At 43.0% G+C, this 24971-nt stretch overlaps 2 protein-coding genes across 3 annotated transcripts in view; both read right to left on the bottom strand.

Annotated features, from left to right (window-relative positions):
• Nucleotides 1-990: 990 nt before the first annotated feature.
• Nucleotides 991-15393, bottom strand: LOC308334406 (WD repeat-containing protein 20-like). The gene is made up of 4 exons (XM_080791137.1): nucleotides 15137-15393; nucleotides 8410-8592; nucleotides 5223-6710; nucleotides 991-4585 (listed from the first exon to the last, which is right to left on the bottom strand). The coding sequence occupies exons 1-4, from the start codon at nucleotides 15383-15385 to the stop codon at nucleotides 4526-4528; spliced, it is 1980 nt and encodes a 659-aa protein (XP_080647263.1). The 5' UTR covers nucleotides 15386-15393; the 3' UTR covers nucleotides 991-4525.
• A 2427-nt stretch (nucleotides 15394-17820) lies between these two features.
• Nucleotides 17821-24971, bottom strand: part of LOC308334409 (palmitoyltransferase ZDHHC14-like) — a 34277-nt gene continuing 27126 nt past the window's right edge. Inside the window, exons 8-10 of one of the 2 annotated variants that reach the window (XR_013965902.1) lie at nucleotides 24455-24560; nucleotides 22102-23830; nucleotides 17821-21891 (exon numbers count right to left, since the gene is read on the bottom strand). Coding sequence is in view for 1 of the 2 variants with exons in the window: in XM_080791142.1 (XP_080647268.1) it covers nucleotides 23279-23830; nucleotides 24455-24560 (658 nt within the window). In the remaining variant the exon portion in view is untranslated. Of the gene's footprint in view, nucleotides 23831-24454; nucleotides 24561-24971 lie in introns of both variants that reach the window. The other variant, XM_080791142.1, reaches the window with a different exon arrangement.

Below are 24971 nucleotides of genomic sequence, written 5' to 3'. Positions count from 1 at the left end.
AAAGCTCACTGCATACAAGGCCCAGGGGTACCTATTATTATTGTAACAGTTCCGTTTTCTTTCAGAGCAATACTGCCTCCTACTGGGCAGTTCGAAATTCTGATCATGTAAACCTCAAGCCAATTACAATTTACACACTGTAGTTAGGTGGACTCACCCAAGTGTGGGGTCTTCGGGTCAACAGTTTTAAGGCCTAGGACCCCTAAGCTGAGAGAAAGATGAAGCAGGGACCCCCACTACATTAGATTCATGACGTTACATGTGTATATTCAGACTTACCTCAATACTTTAAACTTGATCTTTGGCTCTGTATTTGGTCTGCTCTTTTCTGCCCGTTCACCAAATCTTTAATGGTCAGTACTTGGTCTCCTTTTTTCGCTATTCCGCCAAATCTGGCGCGTTGTTGTGAGCTGTACATAAGATTGTCATCAAGAAGGTGCGACAAGAGAAAAAAATCCGTTTAGAATTTCAAAGTCACTTTTTCTATAACCATAGCTGTCTCAGTACAATATATAACAAGGGCATGTTTCAATATTTTGTGCATGGATTATTTGAAATGGGGGACCGTAAATTCTGTAAAAAAAAAAAAGTGTTGAACTCACCTTAAGCTTGGCTCAATTTCTGGTTGAACAGAAGTTTGTGCTATAATTATATTCCATCTTCCATGTATGAAATTAAGTATATGCATCCAATACATAAATAGGCTACATATATATTCAGAAGAATTGATTTGACGGAAAATATAGGTTTAGTCCAATTTTTACAAACACAAAAATAAACATAACTGATCCAGGCCGAAATTAAAGTAATAGAAAAAAGTGTGGTTAATATGCCAAATCTATTTGTCTATTGTTACTATTATTTTTGGATAGTTTTTTTTTGTTTCACCGATTGTGTCACTCACTTGGCCTTTGCTTATTATTGTAAAAAAAAAAGAGAGAAGGCTTCTGCAGAAAAGCAAAGGACAGGAAGAAAAGACAGTGACAGGCATCTGGTCAAAGCTGTTTTAATAGTTGTCACATGGAGTAAAAGGCTCCCACTGTTAGAATCCTCAATCTTTATGTGGGTGCTTCAAGAACTCGCTCCCCTGAAGCACACATACCACCATCATCAAGTATTGACATTTATCATCAATTGATCAACACAGTGTCGTTTGTCTTTTTCACAAGGTCAGCATCAAGTCCAGTCATTCATTTCTCAACAATTAACAGAGGAAGTTATAGGGTGTGTTTTACCCAGCCACAAATTTAAACCAACCATCTCTCAGTCTGGTTATGTTAGTTTGTTGTAGTCTCCCGAACCAGACCTCCCACAAATTTCAAAATGTTTCAGTTTCGGAGATTGTGGAATAGTTGTCTGGCTACGCGAGACGACTGAGATGTTAGTCTGAGAGTTGAATTAACACAGATGGTGACTGATGGGACAATGTGTCGATAGGGTGAACGAGCTATGCCAGCTAAAAGTTAAGTTTTCCTGTGGTATACCTGAGCTCTGAATGATGGCTGAATTAGACCATGTTCACACTAGGCAGCCCAAATCCGGCCTATTCAGAGATTTCAGACTGAGAACTAGACCGGTTTGAATGAAGTCTGTCTGAACAGCCAAATAGTAAGAAAAGACAGGCCTGGATTTTTCTTTTTGTGAATTCAGATCTGGTCGGCATTCCTATGTGGTTTGAAATTAGATTCAAATCCCATTCATAAAGATGTGTCTCGGTCCGTACTTCATCATACACCAGGCTCGCCAAAAATAATTGCTGATCTACAAGCTCACAACACATTGTGACACAACGTGTTGCGAGTTTGTAGATCAGGCTTTATTTTTGCCAATGTCTGAATACACAAATCTGACCTGATCACTTGCCAATCGTCTGTCAGGAGGAAACCTCATATGTCCAAAATTGTTACTTTTTAGATTTCAAAAAGTAACTTCTCGCCGTGTTTCGAGCTTGCAGATCTGCTACTTTTTATGCTTTTGTGTGACGCTGTAGTATGGCAAGTAGGGCTTAATGTATGAAAAGAACACAAGTTAAAATATGGAGATACGGTTTCTGCCCAACAGCAACAAAATAACAGTGTGACAGTCAGTCCTTAAAAGATGAGATTTGAGAAAACAAAACCAGATTTGCCTGCAGTGTGAGCAAGGCCTCAGACCGCTGCGTCTCTGCCTACCAGCATGTAACGTCAGAAAAATGATTGCGCAGCGGCGCGTTTAGCTAGCGTCAAACATAAGGAGGATTTTTTCATAGATGTTTTTTCCTATACCAAACATTTCATTAAGAAAAATACACCTGAATTCTCTTTTTTATGTACAACAGAAAAACAAAACATTAACCTGCATAATTCCAAGATTCATTTGAACATTATGTATATATATTTTTTGTTTCTGTAATTAGAAATATCACTATTTTCTGAAATAAGGAGAACCTCGAACTAGTGTAATAATCATGATCATATCACCCATAAATCATTGAAGTACAATATTTACATATATAATACAGAGCCCATTTCATTCGAAACAATATTAAAATAATTGTTCAATAGATACAAAGGTTCTTATTATTATATTTTTTTCCTTTTTTCTTTTTAAATTCCATTCATATTTCAACAACCTTGTCAGGGAGACCTTACACACTCCCAATTGTAAAGCCGTTGTCCTCTAACAAACTATGTAAGTGCAAACAATTTTCTGTCTATTTTTATAAAAAGAAAAACCAACTATTGCCCGATTTACACTTTGTCGCACGATGGTGTCACTCACATGGAAAATAGCCAATCTACACACGGTGAGCTCATAGATGGCCTATTTTCCTTGGTGCGACACTGGCGAGCAACTAAGTTTCCACAAGTTTCCTAGGGAGCCATGAGCATCAATTCCTGTCGTCAGTCATTCAATTCATTTCAGGGATCAAAACGGGCAACCATAATGTAATGTGGGAACATAACCTGACAGATCCAACCTGACAGATCAATGATTAGTATCAAACTAATGTCGATCAATGCTTATCATCAAGCAATATTGCGTCATTCGGTCTATTCAGTGGTTTACCATAGACGGCGCTCTTCGCCAACGTAGGGTGCTAGTAGACAGATGAAACCGGAAATTAACTGCAAGTGAAGAAAACTAAAAAAGAAACTGTCCGCCTACTTGCTATTAGATATAGAACAATAAATGTATTTCGGATTCTTTTCCAGATTGCTATATTCAATGGCCCATAAAGAACTGATGATCGCGTTTACAAAATGTGGAAAAAATATGATGGCCTGTCCCCTCAAACAGCCTTTGGTTACCTCATGGATACATTGCGGGTCCTGTGGGGCATGGGTTGACAAAATAAGGTAAAAACACTGGCGGTGGTAGAAGAATTAATTAATACCTGCCAATCAATGTGTTAACCAGCATCATTCAGATTCAGATTCAGGTGTTACAGCAGCCAATCAGAATGAAACATAGGATAGGAGTTGACTCGAAAACTTATGATCCTTTTTGATTTGTGTCAGGTTGTGTTCCCACATTGTTGACTGACACAGACCACTCAAATTAATCGAATTGACTGACAACAGGAAGTGACGCCCATAATTCACTGGAAACTCAAGGAATAAATTAGGCATGTGATTGCAGCATCCAGCGTTGAGACAGGATAATGAGTAGCTATATCCCAAGTGCTTCCAAAGCCATCTTCGGAAAACAAAAAACTTTTTTTTCCTTTTGCATTTGAGTTCTGCCATCATTACAAATTCAAAATGAAGAGGGGGGGTGGGACAAGAGAATAAAAATAATAAAATAAATCAGTGCAAAAAATTTCAAAACTGTGATATTTCCAATCAATCAAAAAAAAAGAAAGGCTCTCTTGAACACCCCGGAAGTTGGAGATAACCTCTCCGCCCCAAAACAAACCACTCTATTACACCATCTATGGTCCGAACAAACCAAGAGGACGTGAGCAAATCAAACCTGTCTCGAGATCCTTTCATATAACAAAAGGTTTTAGCTGGAGAGAGACATAGTCATACCGCTTTACATCTCGTCCAGTCTCCTAAGACCTACAGGCACTAAGGATAGGGGGTGGTGGGGGGTTTCAGCTTCAGACTAGATGGAAGAATTCAGCCAATCACCTCTCACATAATCTAGTGGCTCCCAACCTTCTCTGGATCAGAGCCCACAAGAAACTCTTGAAAAGAGTTTGTTCGCGGCCCACCCATTAATGGCCACTTAACACTGCAGCCAAACGGCTGCCATGTTAAAGTGGTCATATGGGTGTGCCCGTGTGTGCTTTCAGAGCATGTTTTGGTTTAATAACCAATCGATTGATTGTGTTTCCGGCTTGGATCAACATTGTACTTTATATTGCGAACACCATTCCCAATATAAAGACTTAGGTTTAAAGAAGCATTCATTATATATTTTTTATATTAACGTCGTGTTATCGTTAAAATCTTAGTGTTTTAGACAATTATTTGGGGGCCCACTGCTCTAATCTAAAGCGGTGATGGAGCTGTGGTTAAGCAGCGCCACAGGACCGGGGCTATACGACCGTCCCACTGGGAGAGTTGGCTGCGTTGTTGTTTTGAGACGAGAGCAGTCCCTGTGGAAGGACACACACACACAAGGACACGCACACACACACACACACACACGGACACGCACACATACACACACACGACAGGCACAACAAGACACGGAGACAAAAATGAGACGGCATCTTTAACCACATGAACCCCTAGCGTGTAGCGTCCCCTATTCGGGGACACATCACCATGGGTGAACGCTTGGCGCGAAAGATACAGCAGAACATTCGGGCGGAAATTGCCGACCTACATGCGTTGCCTTGTAGATCGGCTATTTTCAAAAGAGATTTTTAGTGTCGAGGGGAGTATAGACCCCAGGTGACCCCCCCCCCCCCCCGGTCAACAAAGGATACAGGGTTTAAGTGGTTAAAATGTAAGAAGAAAAGAAGCAACATTTTTTTTAGTCTTTTAGTCGTTTTTTTATCAACCAAAAAAAGGGATGTGGCTTTAAGCATCAACATGCACACAGTGTTGAGGGAACAGTCGTGATCAAGGTTTGCTCGTAAACAAAAGAGAGAGGGAAAAAAAAAAAAAACTTTCTGTGGCCTGACAGTAGAAGCCCCTCCCCCTCATCATCGCCTGTGGCTTATTTAGTTTTTCGTTTAGACACAGGCATGGTCACATCATGGTGTCCATGACGGGCCTGTCACTTACCACTTTTCCGGGCCTGGCCCATGTGCAAACGAAGCCCTCCTGACAGGCTGTGACCAGACAGTCCTCCAGGAAAATCAACACAGTGAGTCTCTCGTGTGCGATCTTCTTGCACACCAGCGGCTCCAGCATGGGCACCTCTTCCATGCGCGGGCACAGCAGCGTGCCCAGGGTCTTGGCCGCGTCCGCCTTGGCCGTGCGCGCGGCCGCCGCCGAGCTCAGCTGGTTGAGCTTGTCGCTGCTCTTGCTGCTGATGTGGCCCATGCTGTGGTTGCGCTTGTGCTCCTTCTCGTGGCGCTCCTTGCGTGAGTCGTGCAGCGACAGCGTGGCGAACTTGCTGACGCCAGTGGCGATGAAGGCGCTGTCCATGATGCCCTTGGCGGTGGCGGTGGCAGTGGCGGTGGTGCTGCTGCCACCGCTGCTGCTGTTGTTGCTGCTGCTGCCCGTGTGGCTGTTGGGGGTGCTGCCCGCCCCACCGCTACTGCCCCCCACTGGGTTGGAGGAGTGCGGCAAGCTGTTGGAACGGGGCAGGGCGGTGGAAGAGGAGGCGGCGGCGGCGGTTGGGGGGGGGATGGAGTTTGCTGGGTTGCCGCTGCAGTCGCTGTTGCTACCGTTGGTGCCACCGGGGGTAGCAGCAGCAGGGACCGTAGTGGCAGTGGTGGTGGCAGCTTCCCCGGTGGCCGGGGGGTTAGTGGCACTCATAACGTTAGTGTGAGTCCTGGTGCGGGACAAGGGCAGGTGTGGGAAGAGAATGTCCTCGGTGAGGTCCCACAGACACAGCTGGGTGTCCTGCCCCACGGAGCCGAAGCGGTAAGTGACGCTGGCGGGCCTCCCGTCGGTAGAGTTCCTCTTGGAGAGGCGAGACTGGGCGCTGTTGGCCCGGTCTCGGCCTCCAAAGTGCGTCTGCTCGTTGAAGTCCTCGTCGCTGCCGCTGAACTCGGCGGGCGGGTCAGTACCGCTGTCCTCCACGCTGGTGGTGCAGTGGTCAAACGCCACCACGCTCACCCACGACTTGTGTCCGTGGCCACGCGCGATCACCCGGCAGTCCGAGAACGACCACACCGTCACCAGGTCGTCCTCGCCGCCCGCCACGATGTAGCGGCCGTCCGGGCTCCAGCACACGCAGAGCAGGCCGCCGAAGTAGCTCTTCATGGTGCCGTGGAGCTCGGCGGCGTCGAAGCCGAACACGCGCAGGAAGCCGTCCTGGCCGGCGCACGCCAGGAACTTGCCGTCCGGCGAGAAGGCGAACTCGTTGAGCGCACCCTCGCCCACCGTCCAGCGGAGCAGCGGGTTGCGCGCCGACTTGCTCTTGCAGGTGTGCACCGAGTAGCTCTCACCCTGCTTCAGCAGCTGGTAGTGGGGCGGGGTGGTCCCGCAGGTGTGCTCCACGTTGTACAGGTACATGCTGCCGCTGGAGTGGGCCACCAGGAACAGGCTCTCGGAGCCCGGGACCCACCGCACGCACGTCACCCTCGACTTGTCTATCAGCCTCTGGATGGGGAGGAGAGGGAAACACCTGTCAGCGACTCTCTTTTCTTGGGCTGTGTTCAAGGACCGGGTGGCCCCATTCTGGGACACTTGACTGAAGCCTCATTTATACTTCAATACTAGAGTCCAATTTAGTCCTACACCATCCCTCAATTTGATCGTTTAGTCTCATTAAACCAGCAATATTTTCATTGATTGAAAAACATTAAGTTTAGCTAAACAGAATGAGATTGAGCAGAGTTAAAGAGGGAGTGCCACAATTTTTTTATTTTTCCAGTTTTTCATGTGTCTATGACACCCTGGAGTCGTTTTTATGTGCAATGGTGTATTAACTTTTTTATTTAGGGTTTCTTCCTGGAGGCTGAAACCAGTCAGTCAAACAGGCCAATGAAATAAACAATATAGTGACATCACACTAAAAGCCCCTCCCCCTCCCCCTTTATCATACAATTACGGCTTCAGTTCAGGTGGATCACATTTTAACAAATTCTGTAACATTTTTTGAAAAAGTTATACCTCCTTATATAACAATAAGACCTGATGATCATGTTTTAGGGTGGAAAAAAATCACGATACTTAAATTACGAGAAGTCAACACAATTCATGTACAATAATTGTTATTTTGATCGTATTCCCGCTATCTCTCCTATGGTACCAAACAAAAAATCTCAGGCTAAATCTCAACGAATTGCTGAATAGATAATGGACCTCGATATGAAATGGTTTGAATCCCCCCCTGATCTAAATGAACCACATACAATGAATGTGTTCACCCTTCAAAATATCTGCTGTAAAAACAGTCCTTGTATGCCTGTATGTGAGATTGTGTGCCACACTCACATTTGTCCACCAGAGGATGCTTAAAACAACCTTTTGGGTTGTCTTTCCAGATCTAGATTCAGTCACAGCCCATCACATGCATAAAAGTGGCATTATTTCTCATACAAGCTTGTTTCCACTTTCAAAATGTGGAACTGCAGAATATGTATACTAACACATTAGGAGAGCAACAGGTAATCAAACCAATCAATTAAAAAATATATATTATATATATATAAAATAGATTTTCAAAAGTAGCAGTAGTCCCACTGAGAGCTTGTAGATCTGCCATTTTCATGAGACACCGTTGTGCAACAAAGAAGACAAGGGATATTTCGCCCTAATTCATCTAAAAGCGCCAAATTTTGCACAGATATAGCCCAGGCCATGCTCTACTGATTTAGCAAGGGCGCCCGTACTTCAGTACCGTAGTACCACCTGGTATGGATGTTTGTCTGCAGCTCTAAAGTCACAACTGCTGCAACAACTCAACATTTGTTCAAATATTGTTGGACAACAACTTCAGAAGCTTTATACATCCACGTATGATAACAGCATCCTAAGGTTAGGTTAGCAAGGAATATCACCTCTAATACTAGCCATGTGTTGTATAATATAGGTTGCTACCTTCAGGAAGAAGATATGGTGTACCAGCATACAATAAGGTCAGACTAAAGGAGGTCCTTTGTCCACCAGTCGACTTTGAGGCTTAATCAGGAGTTGTAGTAGCCATGGGGTAATCTAGTCTTCATGTCTTTATGCATCATGTAATATTGTTTTGTTCTTTGTGCCATGTCAAATGTGTGTATATTTGTTCTGCATACAGTTTGGCTGCTGGGTCGCAAGACAAATTTAATTGTGAATATCAACATCCACCACCCACCTCTTCATTGAAGAGCTTGCTGGTTTCCTTCTTGATGGGGTCGATGAGCTGCACCTGGCCGGCAGAGAAGCCCACCAGCAGCGAGACGCTGTCGGCGGTGGCCGTGAGCGGGTTGAAGTCATGGCACGTAGGCTGTGTTCCTTTGTAGATCCGTTTGTCTATGGGCTTACTGAGGTCTGCAGCCTGGTGGCGGAGACATGATATGCATGATGGGAGAAAAGAAAAATGAAATGGCATTTAGGGCATTGGATATCATAATCATTCTAAAACCATGTCGCTGTTGCCGGTCTACATACAGCCCAGCAGAATTCGAGGCATCACATTAACCTCTGCTTTTATGACATTTCCGAGGAACCTTCATGCTTATGGAACCATTTTTGTACTCTTAATTAACTAATACTGTTTCGAATTTCAACTGACTATACTATTTATGAAAACATATATTTTGTTGCATGCTGTCTGGCAGAAACATATCCACCCTGAAAAGTAACAGTTTTGGATATATCTGCTCCAACTCCAGGTAAAATACTTCACTGGGCACTTCACATCTATAATAGGACAAGACTCTGGGGATTTTCCTTACAGGAACCATTAAAAAAACTGTTTTACTTGCTGCAATCCCAAGGTGAAATATATTGCACAACGTTTCAACTTAAACAGGCAGGCTGCATCGGATAAATGTCACCTTGGGAGAAGGTAAAACAGCGTGCCATGTATATTCTAGATTTCCTCTCAGTATTAAGCGTTTACAATAATCTTCAAAGATTTTCTACAAGCTCACAACATGTCACATTGTGAGCTTGTAGATCAGCTATTTGTAATAGAACTAAGTAGGTTAAACCTTTAAAGGGGAATACCACTCATGTAACATTGAACTATGTAATTAATATAACTTGTGGAAATAATAAAACACCCCTCTGTTAAGCATAGAACTGGAGGTCTAGAACTTGGGATCATGAGTACACCGGTGTGAAGTCACTGATCACATCAGTCTGTAAAGGAAACTTAAAATATATACAGTACAGCTAGTTTTTTCAAACTAGACTTGAAGTAATCTTTTCCAGAAACACACCGGCAAAAACATCACCAGACAGTTGACACACCCACTACAGAGAGGCTCAAATCTGAGAAGTACAATGGAATCAAACTAGATAGAGAGCAAGAAACCCAAGTCAAGTCTCCTCAGGTTTGCAAAAGTACTCGTCAGGCCAGTAAAACAGATTGCGATTCTTAAACTGAAATAATGTTGCCAGGGGGACGAATATAAATGAGCATACGCAGCCAGGCTGGAATAGGCGTCTGGCGGGTGCCTCGAGTCGACTGGGTTAAAAGAAACTGCCCTGGGTGCCTGTTGGTTGGTAATGAAGGGGTTAAAAGACACTGCCCTGGGTGCCTGTTGGTAGTGAAGTTTGAGTGAAACAATAGAAGTCATTATGCCAGAACACAAGGGCAGGGACAGCAGTTCTAGTTGAGTATCTAGGGTAGAACACAACCAAATGTTGGTTGGCAAATGCGGAACTAGAGCGTTCTTCCGGGTGCTTCAAAACGCCACTGAGCAACTTCCATTGAAATGAATAGCAGGGGGCGGGGCTGCCAGCAACCCCATCTCCCTGCTGCTACAAAAGAAAGCCATAAGAATAGTTAATAAATCAGAACACCTAGCACCAACCAATACACTCTTTAACAAATTCAACACTGCGATTATAATGTATAAGGCCTACCATAATCTACTTCCACCCTGCATGCAGGAGCTGTTCAAAGCACGCCAGACCAAATGAACTCAGAGGGACAGGTGTATAAAGAACAAACACAAAAGATAGATGTTTATCTGTAAGAGGGCTACGTTTATGGATCAGCTTGGAGAAATAATTAAAAATGTAATCAGTCAACAAATTCAAAACAATGTTCAAAACCAAGGCAATTAATAAATATAAAACATTAGAATAAAGTACCCCTATTATAAATACAAATGAGTAAATATTGTTGAAAAAAATGACACTGAAATCCAGATTTTCTGAGGTTTTTGTTCTTCTGTTCTTTTGCTTTTTGTTCTGTTCTTTCCTACTTGGACTAGCAAACATAATTCTTTTTTCAGTTATTGCTAAATCAAAGTTGAAATTATGTTTATTGATTTTGTAATATTTTATTTTGTATTCAAATGGGGTAGGCAAAAATAAGCCTTTAGCTTCAGCCTACACCCTTTTAGGATTTTTTTGTACTGTAATACATTGTTTTAAAGGGACCAAAATAAACTAAAAACTGATTAAATTCAATGATGAAGTTTATATATATATTATATATATATATATATATATATATATATATATATATATATATATATTACACACTTTTGTCTTACGATGAATTGCAAAAATAGCTTGAAAAGGTTTTAAAGCTCACAACACAGAGCGTTGTGAGCTTTAAAACGTTTTCAAACTAAGTTTACGTTTATCAGCCAAAATCAACCACTAAATCCACCAAGCCCAACAAAGAAGTGTTCAACTCCACTTAACCCATTCTGACCGGGCACCCATTTTGGTGTTAGCATAATGTTATGCTTTAGCTATTGAAAAATAGCAGATCTACAAGCTCATAGCGCGCCACCGAGTGGCGCGCTACGAGCTTGTAGGTCTGCTATTTTTGAAAAAATCGAAGAACGACTGACATTTTTAGAATCTGATCTCAGGTCAGAATGGGTTCATCAGACCAGTGTGTGTCCCAGTGGAAACCTCGTATGAATCTGATCTCAGGTCAGAATGGGTTATCAATACAACAAGACACTGGCCTTAGAGCGACGCTGAATGAGATCACAGGAGAATGACAACATGATCACGTCATGTAACAATCCCCAGTGGGACCAATACTCATAACATGGCTCACTGGGCTGCCAGTCATATCTCTCTCTCTCTCTCCTTTCTGCTCCGTTGCTTGCTTCGCTGACTTCACACCACAAATAAAACCCTACTACGGTCAAACTCATCATGGCTCCAATGCGGTGGTACTGGCTATTAGCAGCAATGGCCATTATAACAACGATACGAGACTACCGGTAGATATCCTCTGGGATTTTGTATATTTATTGTAATATCGATAATATCACAGCAATTTATTAATAAATAAAATATACACTAGAGACAGACAATCACATTAGCTATAACTAGTAAAAAATGGCTATGAACTTCACCAACCCGTCTCCATTTAATTTCCCCCAAAAAAGGCTAAGCTTTTTTCCAGGTCGTCTTTAATGGTATAAAACCGGATCGCAACACCTTGTGCAGCTCTCTCGGACATGTTTCCTGCATGTGCACAGCAGTTAACTTCCGTGTACACGATGCTTTTCAGAGTAAAATCTCCCTCATCTGCTGGGCACTCTAGCGCCTTTATTCTGAAAGATTCTTGGGCAAAAACAAAACAAAAACATAAACATTCTAAATGGGTCCAAGTTTATTTCCTGTTGCAGAGCAGGTTTTGTAAATATCAGTAGCCTATACTAGGGAAATAAAATTTGGACCCAAGCTGTCCCCGAGCAAGTAGCAACACAATTCCACATTTCCACGAACATGCTAAAGTACTATCTGTGCTCTAAATTCCACAGCATTACCTTAATACTGTTCAGTATATCTGAGGTCAGTGTAACAAGGTTTATTAAATAGGTTTATCAAGAAACTTAACAAAAGAACATATTGAGCAAAGACTAATGTAAAACTAATAAAGAAGAGGATCCAAGGCACTCTGTTCCAGCGAGGTGAAAAAAGCCTTTATTGTAAGTTAAGGCATGGCAAAAAGGGAGGACCAACGTGTTTCGGCAATCAGCCTGAAGGCTGATTGCCGAAACACGCCGATCTACAAGCACACAATGCACTGCAGTGACTGCACTGTTCAGTGCACAACTAAATCAGACGTGACTGTATCTGTGTGGAAGAAGACAGTGACAGTCTGCGTCTGACTGACAAAAGGTTAAACTTAAGCACTGTGCCCGAAAGAACTGATTCAAGACATCGCATCCATTATCATAATATTAACATCCCATTTTAATGCCACTGCTAATGTAGTCAAACCTGGCTTCCTGCATGACTCCATCCCTGAGCCCATGCTGCATCCAAACCCTTACCCAGTGACTCACTGAACATACTGTAAATGTCACTATTCACTAAATACACTCACTGTGTCCCAGCACAGTACCTAGAAGAGACTGTGGGCAAGACCAGTTCTATGATAAACAGACAAACCGGAACACATAGCTGATGAAATGTTGCCATTATTACCATCTTCTCTGAGGTCCTCCAATACATAATATTCTCAGAAATAAATTCCAAACACTCCCTCCTGACTGCCTGTTTGTAGCATAAATCAAATGTAGGTCTGCACACCCTCAAAGATAGTCGTTGGCAGAAACCTATTACCTTCTGTTCATATTTTATCATACTTGTGACACACAAAAGCATTAAAAGTAGCAGATCGAAAAGCTTGAAAATAAATGCGGCGTGAAGAGACTTTTTTTTAGATGGTTGTAGATCAGCTACTTTTGGTGCTTTAATTTGAATCCTGAAAATCTTTAGGTTTTTGATAAATTAGCTTTCCACCCGACAGAGACGATGTATTAAACTCTTCCTAATGTGTCGTCTACAGCTGGCACACATAAAGAAGAGCTACGCCAATCTACTACAGCATGTATGTTATGTCGTCTACATTCCCGTTTCATTTTGTGTTGGTACCTGGGGGCTTCCCATTTGTTTATATTCAGGACCAGACATTTGGAATACAAGGAGTATATAAACGGAGAGTAATTAAGTAGTAATTATTCACTTTAACGTGATTATGTAATTCTAATCATCACCAGTCCATGATGTGACACATTTGGTAACTTGTTATAACACAATGGGACAGGATGTCAACAACCTCTAATGATGACAACCCATTCCTCACAAACTAAAGTCCTGTGTTAATGTATCCCATTGGTAAGTCAGAGTATACAATACAGAGTTAAATTAACAGCGAGAATACAAAGTAAGTTACACATACACATAATCATCCAGGCCAAAACAAACCGTGGCTATACCAGCTCACTATTGCTAACCTTAAGTTAGCACTGCTCTAGGATGAAGATACCAAGGACAAGGCTGTGACGTCACTCAGAAACAAACAGCAGGAAGTGTACAGTCCCATGATTTCATACGTTATACTAGCCTTTGAACAAGAAGCATCAGCTGCTTGGACACTCTCTCCCCAGTTTAGACTTTTAGTCATGCTCTTCTTCTCAAGAGAAAGGGGCTACTGTGTGACTAAACTATAATTAACAGAACAAAAGCGGTGAAACCTATGCCGTTTCAAAGACCTTATGACTTGAGTATGAAGAACTTTGTCCCACAATGTTTCAGGGACCGCCAGGAGTCCGTAACAATTTAGACCTGAGGCCGATTTAAAAAAGAAACCTGTGTTTCTTCAGTGGTTCTCAACCTTTTCCATGTCAAGGTCCCCCAGAATTATCTGTATTTGGCCTGCGGACCCCCATATGTACATATTTTGTTCCAGGGACCCCCCAGAAGCAAGATTTGAGTTAAAACGTTCGCTCTGAAAGAATATATATTGAAAGATTTGCAACACATTTTCACAATAATAAAAAAAATAGCAGATCTACAAGCTCGTGCCGCGCTACAAGCTTGTAGATCTGCTATTTTTAATAATGCTTAAAACACCAAAAGGGGTTCCGGTCCAGAATGGGTTAAGGGAGTTCCGGGGGTTACCCTGCTAATCAATTCATGTATTGGAACAAAACTGACCACTACAGGTCTGTTAACCGAGGCACAAATGGAACAAAATGGACCTGGTTCCATTTTGTACACTCCAAGAGTTAAATGGACAGTCAGGACTTCACATTGTTGTACATCGAGCTCTCATGTCTCAGAGATGAAAACATCATATAGAAACTTCCACTTAGATCTGTGCTTACTGCTTAGTTGTGAAGTCACCGATGGTGACGAGTGACGCATCCCTGCCTGCCTGGCGTGTTGAATTCATCATAGGGCAGTCAATGATTCTCAAAGTGGGGTCCAGGGACTCACAGGGTTCCCCAAGGGGGTAAGCCAAGGGGTTCTAAATTGACCCTCATAGACACTGACAACAATGGCGCCCTAGTGTAGTGGTTAGAGCATATGCCTTTCATGGGGAAGGTTGTGGGTTCGAACCCTGCTTGGGTTCGGCGTCAGCAAGGGGCATGCAAATCTAGACTGACAGCAATACACAAATGGATGCAAATGAACACTGGTGCGTACATTTGGTTCCATTTGTACACTCTGACTTAAATGAACGATGATCTTACAATATAAATTGCGGTTCCAGAGATAGAAATGCCATTACATGGGGGTCCGTAGCCTATAAGGCAGGTCAAACTGCCTGGGCGTCCTTGAAATGAACATGGTTGAGAATCACCCTCACCATCAGTCTCTGGCATATATTTTCAATTTGGGGGTCCTTGACATGAAAGTTTGGGAACTACTGCTATATAGATGGCGCTTAGTTGTGACGTCACTGATGCATCCCTGGCGTGAGTGTGTGTGCATCCTAGGGTCAGGGTAAAGTGGCCTTCCTCTGGATCACATCATCATCTGCGCACTTCAGCAGAAACAAACAACAACAACCCCAGTTTCAAGTCCCCGTGGGGAGGACGGCCGCACGTTCCCCACGCGTGGGAAAGACACGGCCGTGTATATTCCCCCCCTTCCTTTACCTTTCTGACGCCTTTGTAGATGTAAAAGTAGAGCTCCCGGCCCACATTGAAGCAGACCCTGTCGCCGTTGCCGGACTGGTCGTTGACGTTGACGAACGAGACCTTGACGGGGTTCGAGCCCTGCGAGTTGAAGGGCACCCGGTTCGGCCGGCTGTACTCGGAGTGCGCGAGGAGCTTATAGACGCCTTCCCGGGTGGTGAATTGGGTTTTAATCTCGTTCATCTCCTTCCCTCCTCCCTCCGCCGCCATCTTGGAAATTGGCGTTCATCCTTGTACTAAAAGTCCCCCGGATGTCGTTGCGACAGCGCATGCGCGCCCCCCCACCTCTGAGCAAAGCAAGCACCACCACGTGACTTGAAGAGGAGTATTATTTTATATTTGCATTGTATTGAAGCGGATGGGGATAATCAAATAGGCCTACTTAAATATTTTATTATAAAGTATTGGTACCGTGAGTTTAAAAAAATGTTGTGCACCAACGACACATGCACACGCACGCGCGGCATGACACGATGCACGCACGCATTTGTCCTCTTTCTGGGAAATGGGAATTCAGAATATGGTAACCGATTTTGAAGGATTTTGGTTCGTTATTCTGACTTATTCTGAATGTCTGTAAACATTGGAAATCACAAAAACAGGCCTGTGTTCTGTTGTTTCATTTTAGGTTGAATAATAAAATATATTTTCTTGTTTTCTCAATTTTGAAGAGAAAAACTAATTAGGCTATACGTTAGTAGTAGGCTAGTACCCTGATTTTACTGTGTAAACTAAGGAGATACGGTTCATTCCCACAATATTTAGCAAACAATTAGGCCTACTCCATGTCTCCAAATAGACCAAAATCAATATACAAAGAAACATTTCCTTTTTTCTCATATTTCAAAAGCACAACGTCAATGCCATCTTTTCACCAAGTTGCGCCGGTGTTTCTTTTGGCCACTAGATGGAGTGATTGAGACTTCCAGTCCTTGGTATGCCTCCAAGCAAATGTGTATGAGAGGCTCTCTCTCTCTCTCTCTTCCCAAGCCACACACGTCACCAAGTCACACACACACACACACACACACACACACACACACACACACACACACACACACACACACACACACACACACACACACACACACACACACACACACACACAAACACCCAAACAAACATGTTTAAATTACTCCTATAGGCTATACTTCAATTACTTCCATAGCTTGGTTGTCATGATGAGATGATTGGCCCACGTTATAAGCGTTATAGTGACTCACCTCTATAAACATCCAATTGAATAACAAATACCTGAATAAACACCAATAGCAGAGAGTCAGAGACATGAAAAAGGCATCCATGAATTAATCTGTCCTCCTACGTAATGTTCCAGATATTATTATTATTTTTTTATTTTTATATATATATTTTTTTAAGCACAATTCTTCTCTTCTGGGGTTCACTGGCACAAAACATTTTCAGATGAGGTTGAGAAAGTTCGAGAACCACTGCCTGAGGATGGTGCCACTGCCAACTTCCACCCTAGTGTAGGCCTAAGTACATCCTTTAAATTACTACAGTGCAATAGAGAAATTAAACAACTTAATTCTTTATTACCCGTTTATTATTATCATGGTTTCTGGTGCATGTTTTCGTGCTCATACGATGGGGGGTCATATTTTGACAGCAGGAATTGCCTGTCATAATTGGACCCCCCAGTATCAGGATGTATTAGGATGTTGATATTCATTCATCAGCCAACAGTCCCCACTCACAGGTAGTGAGTGGGTTGCACCACTCAAAAAACAACTTAATTAATTAATTAATCAGTTACGTTGTGAAGATTTGTTAGACCAGCAATCCATCATTGAAGAGGAAGCTGGAGCTGTTGCTTGATCTCATAGACATTCAATAGCTGAGTTAAGCTAGGCTAAGCTCACATTCGACAAACCTTTGAACTGCAAGCAGAGACATGAAATAAGAAGCCTAACCCTGATTAACGCTGGCACAAATCCTCAGAGTCACTCCCCGTCTCTAAACACAGGAGTTCACGGAAATGCTAATAAACAGCTGAAATTGAGGAAAAGTGGAAAATCCGCTCCCCACTAGGCTATATCACACAGTATGCCAATTGTCAATGCAGATGTGCAATTCGAAGTTTGATTGGTCTGGTACCAATGGGATGAAGAGAGACAGACAGAAAAATAGGACAAGGAGACTCGAGAAATACCAGGCCATCAGACTATTGTATTGCCTACAGAGCCAATACAATAGTCAACAGTTCTCAAACGTTTTCGTGCCATAGCCTATATATCTCCGTTGCTGTCGGGAGGAAACCACCCAACTCCATTTTTGGGGTTTTGGATTTTACTCATGCAAGTAAAACCAACTTTGATGTGGCAGTATTGCTTTCTTTTCTAAATATAAGGTTTTCTTAATTTCCTGAAAAAAATATATTTTTCATTTCCTGAAAAATGAATTTGGAGTTGGGTGGCTTCTTCACGACATACGAGATATCTACCGGGGATTTAGCTAATTTAGTTTGGGACCTCCTGGAACGCCTCCAAGGATTCCTTGGGGTCACCCAGACCCTGACTTCAGAACCACAGAGCTAAGTTACAATACGTAAATGAACCAGTCTTGCAACATTTGTAGATAAAAAGTAGTGAATTTATTGACATCCATTCGGTGCGTATATAGTAACAGCCGGAAGTCAATGAGTCTCTTGGCACGTCATCATGATTTGGCATCATCACATTTTATAGACTGCGGTACAAAGTGTGGCACTGGTTGGACAGACTCGGCCTCCAAACAGCATCCAGATGTTCTCTGAAAAGCGCAAAGGCTTAATGTCCGTTTACTAAGATGGAGCGCCATCAGAAATATCGTTGCTGCCGGGCAGAAACCTCTCATCTCCACGTTTTAACTTGTTGTGTTTATTCATAAATTAACGCCCTACTTGATCGCACTACAGCATGAAAATCATGAAATGTAGCAGATATAGGCTACAAGAAACGTGGCGCAAAGTGACACGTTTTGAGCTTGTAGATCTGCTACTTTTTCCCCCCTAAATCCTGAAATGACATAATGCGGTTTCAACCCGACAGAGACGATAGGCTATGTTCACACTGACAGCCCAAATCCGGATTGGAATCAGATTGGTTTGTATCTGAAGTCTGAACGCCATAAAACTAACATGGAAACTGCTTTTAAAAAATATATATATATGAACCACATTCTTAGGTGGTTTGAAATGTGATTAAAATCTTATTTAAATAAACGCGTGTCTCAGTCTGGACACTATTTGGACACTGAAGCCCGATTTATACTTTGCTGTACAACAGTATCTCTCATCAAAAGTAGCCGATCTACAGTCTCACAAAGCATTGCGAGTAAACATCCAATCTGATTGCAAATAACAGTGTGGGCAGTCATCTGATCTGATCTTTAGGAGATCAGATTTGATATTCTGCAGTCTGAACTGAACAAGGCCTTAGAATAATACGACACGCAAACCGGTAACATCAGCATTCTAAGGCTGATGGGGTTATTTATCAAATGGGACCTCTTGAAAAGGGACTATTCTTTTGACTTCTTCTCCGTTCATTTGCAGTGGAACCACGATATAAACAACACACAAGCCAACCTGCGTTCTCATATAGTGCATAATGTTTAGAATGCATTGCCCCTGCAGAAATGAAACTCTTCTGAACTCTGGCAGTATTTCGCGTGACGCTGTACCTATTAGAGCAGCAGTCCCCAAACCTTTTTGTCCGTGCACCCCCTGTTACCTCCTGACATAGCTGGCGTGCACCCCAATGCTCAGTCTTGTTGTATTTGGCCGTAAATTATACATTATTTTAATATGATTATGGCAAATAATCACAGAATGTCACTGCACTGAGAGACATGCAGCTGCTGTAGACTCTTCTACAGCAGCTTCTTACAAACAGTGTTTTACATTATTTTGGCGTTAGTGTTAAATAACACCATAAAAAACGCCATTACTCTGTCACGCACCCCTAGAGGGCATCCGCACCACAAGGGGTGCACACAACACAGTTTGGTAACCCCTGTATTAGAGCAACACACAGGGCATGGAACCAGCGAACCCTGTTGCGTTAGTGAAACACTCAATGAAGTGGAATGCTATAACCAAGATTAGGGTGGATTAAAGCCTGATTTATATGGCATCGTATGATGGTATACACCGATCTATAGGCAGCACATCGCACAGCGTTAGCATGTGGATCGGCTATTTTACGACAAAGCTCCTGAAGTGATTTTTGTTTGGTTTTTGTTCTGCTAGAATGTGCCATGAGTATGGCATAGCCACTTTTAAGTTTGAAATGATTTGTCACACACTGAAATAGTAAATGTAGAAATTAATTGTACTTCAGTTACTAATTTATGAAAAGAAACACACTTAAAGGTGTCTTATCGTGTGGACCCTCTCGAAAATGAGATATTGTATCTCAAGGGGTATTCCAAATAAAGAATTTCAATGACCAATCATCGTCGTTGTCAGGCAGACGACTATGACAGATCTGCAAGCTCAAAATGTGGCGTGAAGTGTCACATTTCAAGCTTGTAAGATCTGCTACTTTTACAGATTTTGAATTTGAATCCCGAAAAGCAACAGTTTAGGAAATATGAGGTTTCCACCCGACAGAGACAGCATGCGTTTCCAGCTCAAATCTTCTGCAGAGCCGAGCCAATCAAACAAAGCTATGGGAAACAAGAACGGGAACAGGAAATGGCTAGCCTCCACCTTCTGAAAACCCTACAGTTTGAGGACTACACTTCTGCAGAGTCAATTGAATGGATTCGTCATCATCATTTAAAGCAGCACTATATCGTTTGGGATATCAGTGGTCACTTAGTTTGGACACAAATAATCGCTCTCTGCAAGCATGTCCAGCAGTTCTGTCTAGGTGCCTTGGCAAAGGCCAGGATGAAATGTATCCTAAACATAGTAATACAGTCAAACCCTAGCGGGGACCCCCCTGAGTCTATACATGTATGGAATGATGATTGTTATTGCTTAAACCTGTAACTTCATCATTTTGTGGGACACAGTATGATATAAATATATATATATAGTATACTAAAAAGTTATAGTGGTGCTTTACACTGGTCTTATACATTTAATTAAGGAAAACTATGTCCTTTGTTTTTTTTGCACAATATCATGTTTTCCTATTTATGGCACATTGTATCAGACACTGTCAACAGAAAACATTTCCAAAATACTTTCTCATGTACATTTTAGGTACGTACGTAAGTCTTGATGTGTTCGGAGGCATAGCATATGCTAACTAGACCATTATCATCAAATCTCATGTGGGAGCTTAGTTTAACCACTTAAGCCCTATTTACTTTGTCGTCTACAAGCTATGAGTTTGTAGATCAACTGTCTTCGCAACATAAATTCCGGTGCTGTGCATGCGCACATCAAATGGCATATGGTAAAATGAACGGACCAGGAAACTAGTGCCCCTGACCGGAAATCGTACTCCGCAATGTTCGTGCCACCTGAGGGCTCGTCTAACTAAAGTACTGCACCCGGAATGAAATAGCCTCCTACAGAAACAACACCGGCCTATCATGTGGGGACCCCACATGATTTCGAGGTGTCTCCAGATCACAGTGAAGTGACAACATAATAATAATAATACAGAAGAAAGAAAATAAAACATCAAAGGTAATCAACAAATTACTATACTAGAAAAACTGGTCAAACATTGGCCAAGCTGTCAAATCTTCACCATTTTTTTGAGCTTGTAGATCTGCTATTTTCACAATATTTATCCGTGGGACCGAGTCAAACTAAATGTAAATTCTCGACTCCTACAATTCCAAGTGCTTGTCAGGGTAGGGGTCCCCAGTTGAAATGGGATTATGTTGTGGGGTCACAAGGTCACGGCCTCAAGGTTGAGAACCACTGCTGTAACTGAAAGATCACAAGTTCGAATTGATGTCCAGTGTTAGCATGTTGCTAATCTCATACTTGTTTTGCTTGAAGCTCTGGCTAGGAGGAGCATCGGCTAAATAAAGGTAAAAGGTAAGGTTTATTTGGCACTGCAGTATGTTATTTGGCACAGGCTGTGTATGAGTGGACCAAAAAAACTCAACCTGAATCAGCATTCTTTTTTTACTGTCAACCAGCTATAAGAGTCTGAAAAGAGAGAGAGGCTGGAGGTGATGCCGTATAGTATATCCTGGCAACTGTTGTGACACAGATGGAGAGTCATTTATGAAAACATGAGTCAATAGAGTGCTGAAGTTTGGAGTCCCAAACCCCCAGAAATTAATTAATTTGTTTGTTTTATTTTTTGGTTAAATGCCTGAAATCAGGTCTGTGGTTAAGACAAGCTTGTCACGTTTTGTTGTACGACATAAAGTAAATATAATCCCACTCAAGTTTTTACGAGTCTTAAGTCAGGGACATTACACGTCTTGAACACACACGTTCAAGACAAGGAACAGAGTCGTAGTTTGCTCATAAAGTGCGAACATTAGCTTTTCACTTCGTGGTGATTGCATTTAAGCCTCAAAATTCATATAACGGGCGTTCCTTTGTGAAGATAATGTTGCGGAACAAAACGTGTACTTGTGAAACCCTTATTTACCAGAGAGCTGATTTTCCGGAAATAATCAAAAATCCATTGCAGAAAAGGAAAAGAAAATCCCATTGACTTTTGTTCTGACTACAGAGATACATCATCCTTGGACCAGTCTATAGTGGAAATGGACATCTGTAAGGGGGGAGGCTTATATAGGGAGTACTCTATAGTGGAAGTGGATATCTGTAAGGGGGGAGGCTTATATAGGGAGTACTCTATAGACCTATTCACAGAGGCTTGCCTGGGTGCGGCCATTACTGAGGTGTACCATTAAGCAGCAGCACTGATTAGCTACACCTGGCCTACGGAGCACCTGCTCCATGGATTACACCTCAGTAATGGCCGCGCCCAGGGCACCCCTCTGTGAATCGGTCTATAGTGGAAGTGGATATCTGGAAGGGGGGAGGCTTATATTGGACCAGTCTATAGTGGAAGTGGACATCTGTAAGGGGGAGGCTTATATAGGGAGTAGTGTGGGTGATGAGTCCTTTTAGGGATTGTGGAGCCTGGAGTTCAGTTTAACATCCATGACCAATAGTTTATCAACTAAATATGTTCATCTTGGAGTTTGCGCGCGTGCGTTTGAATTACTATACTTGTGAGGGTCTAATGAAGTGCAGTAGAATTCGAGAAAGGAGGACAATGTACCTGGTCCTCACAAGAGAGGTTAACGGTTACAAAAAAAGGTTTGGGGATTTAGGCTGACAATTACGGTTGGGTTTGGTTTGCAGTTAGAGATCCTGTCTGATTACACACACACAGTACACACAATATCAAACGCATGTTCTGTGTTCTGTCTGTGTTTGATGGCCGCCTCAATGCTTTTCCAATGGGAGTCACATGGTTTGACCAAACATTTGTGTTTGATGGGGGGAGGGGGGCAGCAATCAAACTCAAATGTTTGGTCAAACCATGTGACTCCCATTGGAAAAGCATTGAGGCGGACATCAAACACAGAACATGCGTTCTCTACGTGTGTAAAAGGCCTGAGAACTATGACTATAACGATAACTATCGTTCAGCATTGTATATTTGTTTTATAGTCAGTGTGAACTCTGCCATCCACTTGACTTGGAACCATTTTTTAACTATATTTGTATAGTTATAGTGCTTAGTGTGAACGGCCCTTTATACTTACAGTAGTTGGCACTGACCCTAGCCAATCAGTGAGCTTGTAGGTCGGCTATTTTCGGCACGATGTCCACGACAAAGCCGGATTTCTATAATAATTATTAAACAAATACAATGGAATAAAACGTGGGTTTAAAAGGTTATGTAGTCGATGTGTTTAACACTAACCCCGTGGCGTCCGTGTGCGGTTATGGTTAGGGGTCGGACTAATGAGCGGTCGGATATATATATATATACAGTATATATATATATATATATTATATATTAAGGTTCAAAATGGTTAAGGTTCAAAATGGCAAAAAGAATATCCTCAAATCTAGTATTGTGTGTGTGTGTGTGTGTGTGTGTGTGCGCGCGTGTGTGTGTACGTGTCGTGTACACACGCAGACACACGTGGCGTCCGTCAGACAGAGCTCAGTTTGACCAGTCCTCGGACAGAGTCTTCGTGCAGCGAGTCCTGACTGGCCGGGTCGTACAGGACGTGCGGCGGGAGGGGCGGCATGTGGGCGTGGCCACACGGCGGCAGGGGCGGCGGCGGCGAGGTGGGCGTGTCCTCGGGGCTGCTGACAAAGTGGTGGTGGAGGAGGTGGTGGTGGTGCAGGTGGTGGTGGTGACAGTGTGTCGCCATCATCTCCGCCTCTCGCAGCGACAGCATGTCGCCTCCTCCTCCTCCTACTCCTCCTCCCCCGCCGCCGCGGCCGCCTCCTCCTCCTCCTCCTCCTCCGCCGCAGTTGAGCGTGGGCATGGAGAGGGGCAGCGAGGGCTGGTGGTGCAGGCCCCCGGGGGCCACCAGGTACGCGCAGGGGCCCCCCAGGGAGGTGGGCTTGTTGTTGGCGGCGGGGGCAGGGCCCCCCCCTCCTCCCCCCAGGGCAGAGGAGGGCTCGCTGTGGAGGAGAGGAGTGGCGGCCGCCTGCAGCACAAACTTTGTGCTCTGAATGCACTGGTCCTGATCACACTGTGTGAGAGGGAGGGAGAGTTTATATTCAATATTTATATGTAAATACATTGTTTTATTTTGATTGTCTTGTTCCACTTTTGCTTTGGCAATGTAAACGCACATTTTCTCATGCCAATAAAGTTCCTTTGAATTGAATTGAGAGAGTGTGAGAGAGAGAGAGAGAGAGAGAGAGAGAGAGAGAGAGAGAGAGAGAGAGAGAGAGAGAAGGGCTCAAATCACCCGTTGTTCTCGACATGCGTTGGTCCAACATGCGTTGAAATATACAAAGAAATTACTGACAAATTCATAATTTTTGTAGGCCTACTAAAATGTAAAAAAACCCCAAAAAAACAAAAAAACAAGAAAAGATGAAAAGATGTATGAACATTTTTTGACATGAAAATAATTGAGATTATATGTAATAATTGTGCCAGGTCTAACTGGAGGCAGGCCTCCCACAGTCAGCAGGTGTTCTGCAATACGCACCATGTGTGTGTGGAGCTGTGTGGAGGTACAGTAGAGTGGCTGCAATACGCACCATGTGTGTGTGGAGCTGTGTGGAGGTACAGTAGAGAGGCTGCAATACGCACCATGTGTGTGTGGAGCTGTGTGGAGGTACAGTAGAGAGGCTGCAATACGCACCATGTGTGTGTGGAGCTGTGTGGAGGTGGAGATGCTGCTCCCGTTGGAGTGGGAGGTGACGGGCTGGGGCGTGTCTGGCTGGATCAGACCTCTCCTGTCAATCAGACTGAAGACGCACACAAACACAGATTTAGTCTTGCGTGGCCAGACAACTATTCCACAATCACCGAATGCTATATAGTCTGGAACTACACAGTATACAGTATATATAGAAGTCTGACTCGAGAGACAAGATCTTAAAAGCCCTATTTTAATATACTACTATTTTGAGACGTGTCAATGGCATGCCCAAAACATGGACGGCATGTTGAAAGTTATTATTAAGGAAGATTTTCCTGCCTGGAATACATTGATTTGTTGATTTGTGGTCAAATTCTACGTTTCCTTGGATATGCTGCAACGTGTGGACTGTGGACCGATTCCTCTATTCCACAAAGTCAGGCTCATGTACAGTATGTAGACGGATGGACAGTTCCCAGGTGAGAATGCATGTACTGTGAAGGTCCCTGCAGACAAA

The sequence above is a fragment of the Protomyctophum bolini genome (genome assembly GCF_963924005.1).
Source record: "Protomyctophum bolini genome assembly, chromosome: 19".
In the NCBI taxonomy this organism is placed as follows: domain Eukaryota; kingdom Metazoa; phylum Chordata; class Actinopteri; order Myctophiformes; family Myctophidae; genus Protomyctophum; species Protomyctophum bolini.
The sequence above is the reverse complement of the archived record's forward strand: the minus strand, read 5'-3'. Positions and strand labels throughout refer to the sequence as shown.